Source organism: Diabrotica undecimpunctata, chromosome 9, assembly GCF_040954645.1.
Source record: "Diabrotica undecimpunctata isolate CICGRU chromosome 9, icDiaUnde3, whole genome shotgun sequence".
Lineage (NCBI taxonomy): Eukaryota > Metazoa > Arthropoda > Insecta > Coleoptera > Chrysomelidae > Diabrotica > Diabrotica undecimpunctata.
This window is the reverse complement of record NC_092811.1, coordinates 99,667,915-99,680,293: the sequence shown is the minus strand read 5'-3', so window position 1 is coordinate 99,680,293 and position 12,379 is coordinate 99,667,915. Positions and strand designations below refer to the sequence as shown.

Genomic DNA, 12,379 nt, shown 5'->3' with positions numbered 1-12,379 from the left:
CTATCACAATATATTGCTAATTAACTGGTGTAATTTACTGTCAATTTGACATACCGTTGTTTAGGACGTAGGTTTTTCTATGGGCACTAATTGTGTGTGTCTGGCCACAAGATTAGCAGCTGGATTTGAGACTTTTGCAAAGTAATTCAAAAGTAGTCTTGGTCTCCTAATGATTAGAGGAGGTTCACAGGCTTCGATATGAAGCTTTCAAATGAGCTAGATCTAAAAGTACCAAGTCAAATTCGAAGAGATGTGTTTTAAATGACGTTAAGAGAATTTAGGAGAGAGTTACAGTCGAACAGGTAGAGTATGCTACCGTAATCGAGTTTGGACCTGATTAGGAGCTCGGTAATTCTAAGAAGTACGTCCTCTTCAGCGCCCAGTGATAGTAACCAAGGAATTTAATTATGTTAATTCTTTTTAAACAATTCGCCTTAGTTTTTTGTATATGATTTCTCCAGGACAGTCTTTCATCAAACTTTATAGACATCAAACTAAAGATTTTTCTAAGATGGTTTATTTCTTTCCTTCTGCTTGTTAAAAGTTGAACAAATGTGTGCAAGCTATTACCAAGTTCAAGACTGCCCTTCATTGCTACATCTTCGGTCCAATTAAAAAAGTAGGCTTTATCACCCTCTGACGTTATTGAGTGGATTCCAAAATTATAGAACCACATCTGCCTCAAATAAAATGCCTTAGAAGTAGTAAGGCGTGGTAAACGCATGGTCTGTTGTAGGTCCATGGTTATATAGCATATTTCTTTATTATTATGTGCCCGTTCTCTATCGACTTTTTGTTGCTCAAAAGCAAATTTAAATTTTTCTTTGTGGATCTCGTCCCCTAAATTGGCATCGCACATACTGCATGTATCACTTTTGGGCTGGCCAAAAGACAAATTAAATTCTGATGAGAAAATGTGCGTATAAAAACTTTTTGAAACCAAAAACCGTTTGTCCATCTTAGTTTCTTGAACATATTCTTGATACAATTCATGCAGTTTTGTTATATTTAACAAGGGAGACAAATACATTTTATTGGCATTTTTGTTTCGCGAATAGTGTGACTGTTCTGCAGGAAAAGAAAGAATGTGTCCTTTTACAGCATCAACCACATCTTTTTCTATTTTATTTGGTCTAGAATTATGATGCCCCCTTTTATCTGGCGAAGGAGCTGTAGTCCCTGATTTTAATTGATTCTGAATGAGTTGCACCTTTTTATTTGATATTTGGTAAAGGGAGATAAAGGCAGTCTTACAGACAGTTTTGATACGTGTCTGACACGTTATTGTGTAACCAAATGTATATGATTTATTATTACTAATGTTTTTTCTATGGCGATTAACTGGCATAATCGAAACAGATTTAAAAAGTAATGAGTTTTTTGCATTTTGATCTAATGCGTAAAACTTACGAAATATTGTTTCCCTATCAAACTTGTTAAATTGCTCATCACATTTCTTTTTGCAATTTTCTTTTTTGCATAAAGATCCTAATTCGGGACTTTTGCTTGGCATCTCTTTTTTACTTTTAATAACATGTATGTTTCACCTCTCTGTCTCGCTAAGGCAGTCTAATTCTTCTTCCATGTTTCAGGACGGCGTTTCCTTATTCTTGATTTTTTTTCTGGCAAATTGAATACCTTTCTCTTAACATTATGTCTAGATATTAAAAGACTTTCCTTCCTGTCCAATAGATTTTCAGTATTTTCATGCTGAGTTATAAGTAAAACTGAATCTTCTGCTGTGGCATGTGGTACTGATACGGGATGACTTTCATCCTCACAATGAGAATCTTCAAAACTTTCGCTCGAATCAGTACTATCTGGATTGTAGTCGTCTGAAGTATATTCTGGAGAAATTACTTCATCTTCAGATATAGAATCTACAATTTAAAATTTTGTTTAAACATATAGGGTAGGTAGGTTACTTTATAATTTTTATCTGTAGACCAAAACCTTTAAACAATTTAATTTTAGAATGAATATTTACCGTTAAATGTATCTTGCAACTCCGGTGAAGATATCTGCTTTTCATGCAGGATATTCTCGATTCTTGGTGGAGTTTTATCTTGTTCAGGTAAAGTTTCGGCAATATTTACGACAATAAAGTTATGCTTAATCTCTTTTTATCTGATCAAGTTGTTCTACAATGTTTAAATACTAAAAACATTGCTCAAAACAAGTTTTATGCAGGTATTTTGTTACCGTTACGGTAAACTCTTAACCTCAATTTAATATTAAGAAGCGTATTTTAGTAAAAAACAAGATTTATTATTAATTCAACATACCCTCATACTGTTTTTGTCCCAGATTAAGTAAAAGTCTACTTCTTGCTGACATTTTCGCAACTTATTTCACTATAAAAGTACACAGTACGATCACAGTATAGACAACAACTATACTGTGTTATATATACTGTGGTACTATTTTAGATGTAAAGAAAAACATATCCTAACTTTAGGGATCTATGTAACATGACATGACAACAGCAATCCGTTTGGACAGACATAAAAGATCTATGTACAATATTGAGCACATGGATCTTTTATGCACTTTTGTAATAAAATATTGCTTGGTACATAGATCCTTTATCCCCTAAATAAATCGTTGCTAAACGTTTTTAAGCCAAATAAATCTTATGAAGCAAATTTAGGGGTTAAAACAGACCTACTGAGCCTAAAAACTGATTTTTTTAAAAAATGTTACATAGATCCTTTATGCACTTTTGTCTTCAATTATGATTTCTCAATAATTGGCAATAGTTACATTCTTAAACTATTGTTTCTGCTTTCATTTTTGAACATAAACATGTTTTTAACAAAAAATTAAAAATCGTTCAATCATTACATAATACAACTACATATTTATACAATTATATATGAGATCTGATAGAAATCATTTAATAATAAGTCAAAGGTACACAGAAAGAAAAAATGTGGGGCAGTAGAAATACAAGAATGAAGCAGCCTATTGAAGTAGGTATTATATGCAACAGATAATTCTTTGTCTTACTATTACTATTTAATATAAACATTTGACATCAGCATTTCTTTACAATATTAACATTTCCAAGTCATATTTAAGTAATATATTTTTTTAAAACCATGACAAGTAACTTCTTGAGCATATAGTCCTTTGGAATGATATATTTCTGGGGTAAAGACCATCTATAAACTGTTCTGGTTTCTTAAGTAATTCCTATAGCTTTCCATGATGTCAAATATGCAGTAGTTTCAGAACTAAAAATAAACAAAAAATAATAAGATGTAATTTATTTATTTACTTATTAACAGGATAAGCCTAATAATAGTAAAGTACAATAATACAGAAATAATAAACTTATGAAAGTACAAGAGACCTCTTAAGTTGACTCAAACTGGAGTTAAATAAGTCTACATCTGAGTCATCCAAAAATCTCATATATCTGTTTAACGCATTATTACTACCATATGATGTTCGATGAAGGGGATATTAAAAGTACTTATGTCGCAAACCTAAATAAGGAACATTAAATCTGATTTCACGAGAATAAGATACTCAGAAGGACTAGAGAAAGAGATGGACAATGAACATGAAATAACAGAAACAATAGAAGAGGAATGGGGAAAATTTTAAAATGCGATGATAAAAACAGCTAAATCAATATGTGGAAACACAAGAAATAACAACAGAGGGAAACGAACATCTTGTTGGAACGATGAAGTGAAAAGAGAAATAAAAAAAAAGAAGAAATTATGGAAAGAATACATCCAAGACAAAACACAACAAAAATATGAAAATTATAAGAGACAAAGAACAAAAGTTAAAGAGATAGTTAAGAAAGAGAAAAAGAAAAGTTGGGAAAAATTCGGGGAAAACATGGAAGAAAACAGCAAAGAATACGTAAAATTATTTTACAGAACACTGAAAAACCTAAGAAGCAACAAAGAAACGAAACTGAAACAAATAATGAACAAGGAAGGAACAATAATAAACGACGATAAGACAATAATGGAAAGATGGAGGGAACATTTTCAGCTGATACTGAATGGAAATCAAGCGAATACAATGGAGAAGGAAAGCCACAACAGGAGAGTATCCATGAGAAACACGGAAAATCCAGAAACTATAGAAAAAGAAGAACTGGAAGAAGCAATAAGAAAGATAAAGATTGGAAAAGCACCAGGAAGCGATGAAGTAGCACCAGAAATGATGAAATATATAGAAGTAAAAGCAAAAGAAAAATTGTTATACATATATAACCTAATATGGAAGAGAAAAGTAATACCCAGAGAATGGACAAATGCAGTAATTATACCTATATACAAGAAAGGAAACACAAGAGACTGTAGGAACTATAGAAGTATATCACTACTATGTGTAGCAGCAAAAGTATACGAAACCATAATAGAAAGGAAAATTAGAAAAGAAATAGAACATAAATTAGAGGATGTACAAAGTGGATTCAGGAAAGGACACAAGACCATATATTCACCATGCAACAAGTAATAGAAAAAGCCTTAAAGAAAAATAAAGAAATACATCTGAGCTTTATAGACATGCAAAAAGCATTCGACTCAGTCAAAAGAAAAGATATATGGGAAAGCCTAAAGAAGAAACAAGTAAGTGAAGAACTGATAGAAGCAACAAAGAGTATATACATGAAAACAACAAATACAGTAAGAATGTTAAATATACAGTCAGAACCATTTGAAACAAACCAAGGAGTTAGATAAGGGGGAAGTCTCAGCCCAGTACTATTCATAAATGTAATAGATGAGATAGTGAAAGAATGTAAGAAAACATTCAAGAAATACTGCATCGGTTGGAACAAAATGCAAATGATAAATGCTGAGATGTGTATATTTGCAGACGACATAGTATTAATTGCGGAAACTGCAGAAAAACTGAAATACAACTTAGAGAAATGGAACCTAGAAGCAAGCAAATACAACTTAAACGTAAACAAAGAGAAGACTCAAATAATGAAAATATCAAGGAAACAAGGGACGGAAGATCAAATAGAAGTAATGATAGACCAACAAAAAATAATACAGACAAATTCATACAAATACTTAGGAACAGTAATCAACAACAAAGGAGACATCGAGGATGATCTTAACAACAGAATGGAAAACACAGGAAAACTATTCCAAGCACTAAATAGAGGATTCCTTAATAACAAAGAAATATCAACAAAGACCAAGATGACAATATACAAAACAATATATAGACCTACAGTGACATATGGAGCAGAAAATTGGATATTAAACAAAAGACATCAGAGCAGAATTCAGGCAGCAGAGATGAAATACCTCAGAAGAACGATAGGAGTAAAAAGAACTGATAGAATCAGAAATGAAGAAATAAGAGAAAGACTCAAAATCAAACCGATACTCGAGTCAATCAAAGAGAAAAAATTGGCATGGTTCGGACATCTAACCTGGATGGACAATAATAGACAAGTAAAAAGAGTGTGGGACGCCAAACCAATAGGGAAGAACAGAAGAGGAAGACCCATTAAAAATGGAACAGTGACATCTCGCAGATACTGCAGAGTAAGGGTAAGACTTGGCAGGAAGCAACACAGATGGCATCCAATAGGAAGGAATGGAGAAAGTTCGTTAAGAGCTAGGACACCTCAGAAGACTGTCAAATGTTGTAATTTAATGAATTGTATTGTAAACGGCCCAACACCGAAAGGTACAAATGGGTTCTACTGATTAAGTAAAGTAAAGTAAATCTGATTTCATTCAGAAGGTAAGAGCAATCAATATGACTATAATTTTAAAAATAAAAGCAGCACCTGAAATATCCTGTCTAATATGTGGTGGTAATCCTAGTAGTTGCTTGATATTAGTAAAAACATGATTAACAACAATATTATGAGTTCTAAATACACAGTGTCTCAAAACCTACGTTGAATGGCCTCTAATGTGTCAATATGTCATTAAAAGTATATTGATATTTCAAGATGGATCTTACAAGGCAACAATTAACTAATTTAGTTGCATTAACAGAGACATACTTACAATTTCTTGTGGCAAACCAAAGTAATTTAGAAGCATTTATGGATATTAAATTGATATGCTCCAACAAGGAAACAATTTCATCTAAAGTTTTTCCTATGTCTTTAATCGAAGATACATACTTAAAAGATTGCTCATCAATGTAATAAGTTGTACCAATACTGTTCACCTTTCTAGTAAAACTAATATAACAACACTTATTAACATTTAAATGGAGACACCATTGTACAAACGATCAAGATCAGCTTGTAAAGACAATTGATCTCTAAAATCTTCAACAACCCTCCAAAACTTCAAGTCATCAGCAAACATTAAACACTGACTACTTAAAAAACATCTCACAATATTATTAACAAATATGTTGCAAACATAGGTGATGTTGTGTGTCCTCCCTGAGGAACATCTGAGGTGACCATTATTGACTCAATTACAAGAAATCTTAACTCTCTGACTATGTCCTGACAACAAATTTTTGATCCATTCAACAAACTGAACATGATATCCAACTGAAAGTAAATTTGCAAGAATTTGATGATCAACACGATCAAAATCAGTATATATAACATCTACCTGTTTTCGACCCTCGATTTGTTTTATAAGCTTAGACTGATAGCAAACTAAATTAGTAGCTGTAGATTCTTTTACACAAAAACCATCCTGAGATAAGTCCACTGCACAACTGAGATAGCGGTTTAGCTATCAAACTATCTAACAATTTATGTATTTATTGCAGACTTAATGCATAAACTTCAATAATTTTCAATGTTTAAGTACTTTCCGACAACATTTGAATGTCAGTAAAACAAAACTCTCTTTCCAAACATCAGCAAATAAAGATGACTGTAATGAGCCATTCATTGTAATTTTTCACATGTCACTGCAGTAGAGGTTATACTATAGAGGAGACAGAGGCAAACCCTGCGGAACTACCTGTTGCATTGAAAATGATGAAGCAAATGCAATGTCAAAGTATATATAATTAAGAAACACAATCTGAAGATTCATGATATTCTGATAAAGCACCTGATTTCCAATGATTATTATAGTTCTTTCAGAGTTGGTATTAGTAAGAGCAGCTTTGATGCTATGTTGAATCCACCATCTTCGCCAGCATGGTTACAGTTAGTGAGTTTATTAACAATCCTCATTGTCATGCTTTTGTTGTTATTGATAGTTACAAATTCAGATAATACAATCTCAACTTTATTTTTTCATGTCTAAAAATGCTGATTTGGGTTCAAGCAGAAGATAATTAAAGGAACAATTTTTAAAGTAAAAGTAAGTTGATCAAACTACAATAGTTTCCAAATATTCAAACAAACAAAGATCTATTGCAATATAAAAGAAATAAAAAACTAAGCATTAGGTTATAGTCAGAGGGTGGAAAGTAAAGCATTAAGTGACTACTGACTTAATAGAATTATCTTACAGACAAAAGATAAAAAAAGTATGAGATAAATAGTTTAATAGTGAAAGAAAGAAATGTTAAAAGACAAAGAAAATTAAAATAAACAAAGGACAAAAAGATAGTAATTTAAATAAGGAGCATTCATAAGAAACTTGTTTTTTATAACTCTAAAGCTCTTAATGAGCCTTGGTTTCTATTAAATGGTAAATTAATTTGGTGATCACCTAAACCCCCAATCGACTATATAACGTTTAGTATCCTAATTTAAGGTGTTGGTCATTATATAATCAATGCAGGTAGGTGAGTGCACACAGTTCGTCAGAACAGTTTTATTCAATATTGTAAAACCATTGGAACTGATTGTTTTGACTTGACACCAAATATCCAGATCGGTATCATTTTGTTCATACATGTTTAAGGACATATCTACTACTCCCAAAAGATCAGTGTGATAGAAATCGTGAGGTCTGCATACCCCTACCACTATCAAATGTCTACCACTATGTAAGAAAAATATTGAACATTTTGTGTTATATCTATAGACTTCAGAATAATCCAAATAGTCCTTAATAAACATCCCTACACCTCAACTTCCTTGTCTCTACAGACCTACACTGCACTATATCCATTCACATTATAAAATGGTTCTTCACCAGCTTTTTTGATCTTCTGATTAGATGCTATACATCCTAATCGATAATACCCATCTGAAAAGAAGACTGAACACAGTGAAGACAGTGACTGAAAGTTAAATGCAGAGTATTTTGAGTTTTTGTGCAACAGTTTACCAATGGTGTAGAAATTAGACTCTAAGGTACATTAGGTATTGGGTAGGACTTAAGAATTGTACAAAGTTAGGTCAGAACAAAATTGCTTATTGATATTACAGATCAGACTGTAATTATAGGAAAACATTTGAGTGTTTCCACATTATTAAAAATATTTAAAATGCAGTCAAACAAAACAACACCAATAAAAAAAAAACCAAGAACTAAAACAAGGATGTATAATGTCACCAACATTGTTTACTATGTATTAATAGCATTATAAAAGAGTGACATAAACCAATATAGTTAAGTCTACCAATCCCTCATAGACAAATAAAAACAAACCCTTTTGCTAATGATTAGATGAAAATCCAAAATTCTGAAAGTGAGCTATAAGGAGGCTATGTACAAACTGTAAGAACTTTAACATAAAAGCCTGGATAAAACATGAAAGTTATTGAGTTTGAAGGAAAATATCCCATAAGAACAAAAATAGTAATTGAAGAGCATTCACTACAACGAACCAGTTATTTCAATTACCTAAGCTACATATTTCAAGAAAGATAGGTACACTGATCACACAAAATTAACAGATTTCAGTATATATGTGAAACAATTCACATAGTGTTGAAGATAAAGATAAGAAATGAAAAAATAATGACAAAAATTTTTATAGTAGATAACTACATCTACTTATATGCAACGGATTAATTCTAGACTCCAAACCCAAGCTGGTAAAATGAGATTTCTCAGTAGTGTGGAAGACAATACAAGACTTATAGGTAGAGAGATGAGGATGTGAGGTAAGAATAACTACTAGATCAATATCGAAATAATACAGAATAAAATTCAAACAACATATAAACAGAATAGTTGAAAAGTGGTAATAAAAGTGAAATACTGAAAGGAAACAGTGTGGGATAACCCATAAAAGATGGATTGAATTTGATACCAAAACATGCAAGAAATGCTTAAACTTTGGAATAAAGAACAACATTGACTCACCTGAATAATCAGTTGTGCTTCTGTAAATGGAAAATAGCCCTTTTTCTATTTTTGTAGTCATTTCTAGTATGCCATTGTTGTTTGGGTTAACTAGTCTCCTATGCTGTAGTAATGCCGGAATACATATTATGTTTTAGATGTTCAACTTCTTTTGAAGCAATTAAATGAGAATAAACTGCAATTTAGAAATAATCAATGATATTTTTTATAAATGATCCAAAAATATCAAAATTTTTTCTACATGCATATTTGTCATATTTAAATCATGGCTAAATGTAATGAAAATCTAACAGAACAAAAATGTAAAATTGTTCTGTAGTATAAGGATGTCAATGTACTGAATATAGTACAATGTGTGGTTAACCTATTACCTTAATATGCTGGTGGACAGAAAGACGCAGCTGCAGTGAAAAATGCATGGAGTCTCTGAAATCGATCAGGGAATCTCCGTTTGAAATAAAACTCAGCAAGGTGATCAACAAAGTAGTCTTGCCCTTGCATTGGAACTGTGGTCCGAACTTCCCTCCATATTCGATCCAAATTGTGAGTGTAGATGTCTGTGTCATCCGGATCATCAAAATGCTTGGAATGATCCATGGTCTCTCGTATAAATCCTTCATGGCCCATACATTTGTATGCTTTCCAACAGTGACTAGAAATGTTTGTCCCTGGAAGAATCCATTCTTTGACTATTTCAAGCAAGCTATCGGCATCTTTGGATTCCACTGGTACTAGGAAGCAATTGTTTGAATTTCTGTCAAATCCACCAAACCATTGCTTCTTCACACGACTATCCCTATTAAACTTTATCCTTCCGAATTTTGCTTCATGAATTTCAACTAAGGTATTAGAACCTCCCAATTTTACAGAGTTTTTGATCACGAAATCCTGAAAGACTTCTCTGCAAAACGAGAACCATGTCACCATCGATCTCGAAGAAATTTCGAGCTCGCACTTTACAAATTCATACCGAGGTGGTCTCAATTGCAACAAAATGGATACTAGAACAAATAGTTTTTCTATAGGCAATTTACAATTTTCCAAAAATGTTCCCTTCCTCTGCGAGAGACGAAATCCACAACTCCTTGGTTTGTTTTTGATCCTTGGGACAAGCTTGTTGCACCTGAATTTACCCTCAGAGTTTACGTTCAACTTATTGCCGCACCATTGGCATGTAATAGTTGGCTTCATAACACCATGCTTGTACAAAAATTCAAGCATATTCTCCTTCTTAGCGCTTAATATGATACTTTCAACGAATTTAACTGAACATGAATTGCACGCCATTTTTTTTTTCTACCAAAAGTAGCGCCAAAATGGTTGAATAATTCACTTCACCCTAGTCACCATAATATCAAAGAATATAGATTTGATAATATGTACAACACACAACAAAAACAAACATAACATAACCACACATAACACTCAGACAACTATCGTGTCACGTGTGTCAACAGTAAGCAACACACTAACAAATTAAACACAGTTGCCAAGTTTATGAGTTTGTAGAAAAAGTGTATCTTATATACGAAAACGCTAAGCCCTTTTCTTGTCCACCACTTTACTCAAAAACCATATTAGATAATTAAAATATTTTTTCTGAATATTATTAGTATTACGTATGAGATTGTCAAGATATACTTTTGGTACAAAAATTCACTTCCGGTTTTGAGATGACCGGAAGTTAAAATTTACTTTAAGTTTTAGACCCCACAATGTATATATGGATCGAAAGGTGTCGTCGAGACGAATCTAAATATGTACTTCCGGTTGCGATCCGACACCGGAAGTGACCCGAAACGCGCATAAAACGTCAAGATAGAGCAAATCTGACACCGGATTCGTGATCAGCATGCAAAATTAACTGCTAAATGATATCCATGTCGACATTTGATGATCTAAAAATTGCATTCCGGTTTTGAGGTCGACTTCCGGTTTCGTTTTTATTAGTCAAATCAATAGAGAATTCAACGTAGAGTTCAAAAATGTAAGTTCACGAAATTATCATTTATAGTTTTTGAGTTATTGATAAAAATATTTTTACTTCTGGTCATTGTATATATTGTATATTTTTCTCGCAAAATAAAAATTTCATTTAAAAAACTCGATGTCGAGTTGGTCCGCTAGTGTATATTAAATATACCTTATGAAATCCTTCTTCACACATTAACTAAATAAAAAATAAACTAGAAAACTGTTATTCTAATAAGCGATATCTATCCTAACATTTAAATTAAATATTTAAGCTAACGTATAAATAAAATAACGCCCTTTCGGTGAAAAGAAGCGATAAAGAAAATCAAAAATAAAGGAAACAAAGAAACAGAATGGGAAAACTATAGGAAAGCGTTAGAATGCATATTGAGGAATCCGTGGGGTCAGAATAACCTAAAAAACAACCTAAATTTAGAAAAGAAAGAAGAATGGGGAAGTATGCACAATTGGTGCAAGAAGTTAGAAAAAAAAGGTACCTAGATGTTCCAAATTGTGAGGTTCAAATTAAAACACTGAAAGAAACGGCTAAAGGGGATCTCAAAATACAAATTAAAGGGGAAATAAATAAAATAAAAGGACTCTCACTGAAAATTGCAAATAAAACAGGATTACAAGTAAAATCAAATATGTCGGAAAAACCATTAATCATATAGGACGTAGATAAATATACCTATTAAGGAATTTGGAACTATTCCCATAGATACTTATAAAATTTAGTGAGGAAATACTTCACAAAAAGACAAATAAACACAGCAAAGGGCAATCTAATGGAGACATCGGCGGGTGTGCTATAGGGCTCGGTTCTAGGACCGCTGTTGTGAAATATCTTATATAACAACATTCTAGCAGAAGATCTTGAAGAGAGAATACAGGCCGTGGCATATGCAGACGACTTGTAAGTACTTGTAGAACACAATAATAATTGACTTATTATAATTATAAACTCGGCAAATACTGCACTACACAGAATTAAAGTTTGGTTAGAAAAAAGAGATTTAAAATTATCTTCACAAAAGACAGAAGCCATCGTATTTAAAAGCCGAGAGACAGGGTTCATGCTGTAAGAAGAAATAATATTTTCAGTAAAAAAGGTGAAATATTTGGGCGTCATGCTTGATTGTGAGCAAATATTTGGTGAACATATGAAATATGTCGCCAATAAGGCTGATCAAAACTTGCGGAACTAGCGAGAATTATGC

The 12,379-nt window shown here is 32.3% G+C and overlaps 1 protein-coding gene across 3 annotated transcripts in view; it reads right to left on the bottom strand.

Moving 5' to 3' along the window:
* Positions 1-2,291: 2,291 nt before the first annotated feature.
* The window catches only part of LOC140449804 (uncharacterized), a 33,261-nt gene continuing 23,173 nt past the window's right edge, over positions 2,292-12,379 (bottom strand). Inside the window, exons 1-3 of one of the 3 annotated variants that reach the window (XR_011951890.1) lie at positions 9,557-10,606; positions 9,186-9,360; positions 2,292-3,236 (exon numbers count right to left, since the gene is read on the bottom strand). Coding sequence is in view for 1 of the 3 variants with exons in the window: in XM_072543157.1 (XP_072399258.1) it covers positions 9,558-10,472 (915 nt within the window). In the remaining 2 variants the exon portion in view is untranslated. Of the gene's footprint in view, positions 3,237-9,185; positions 9,361-9,556; positions 10,607-12,379 lie in introns of those variants that run through there. The other 2 variants (XR_011951891.1, XM_072543157.1) reach the window with 2 other exon arrangements.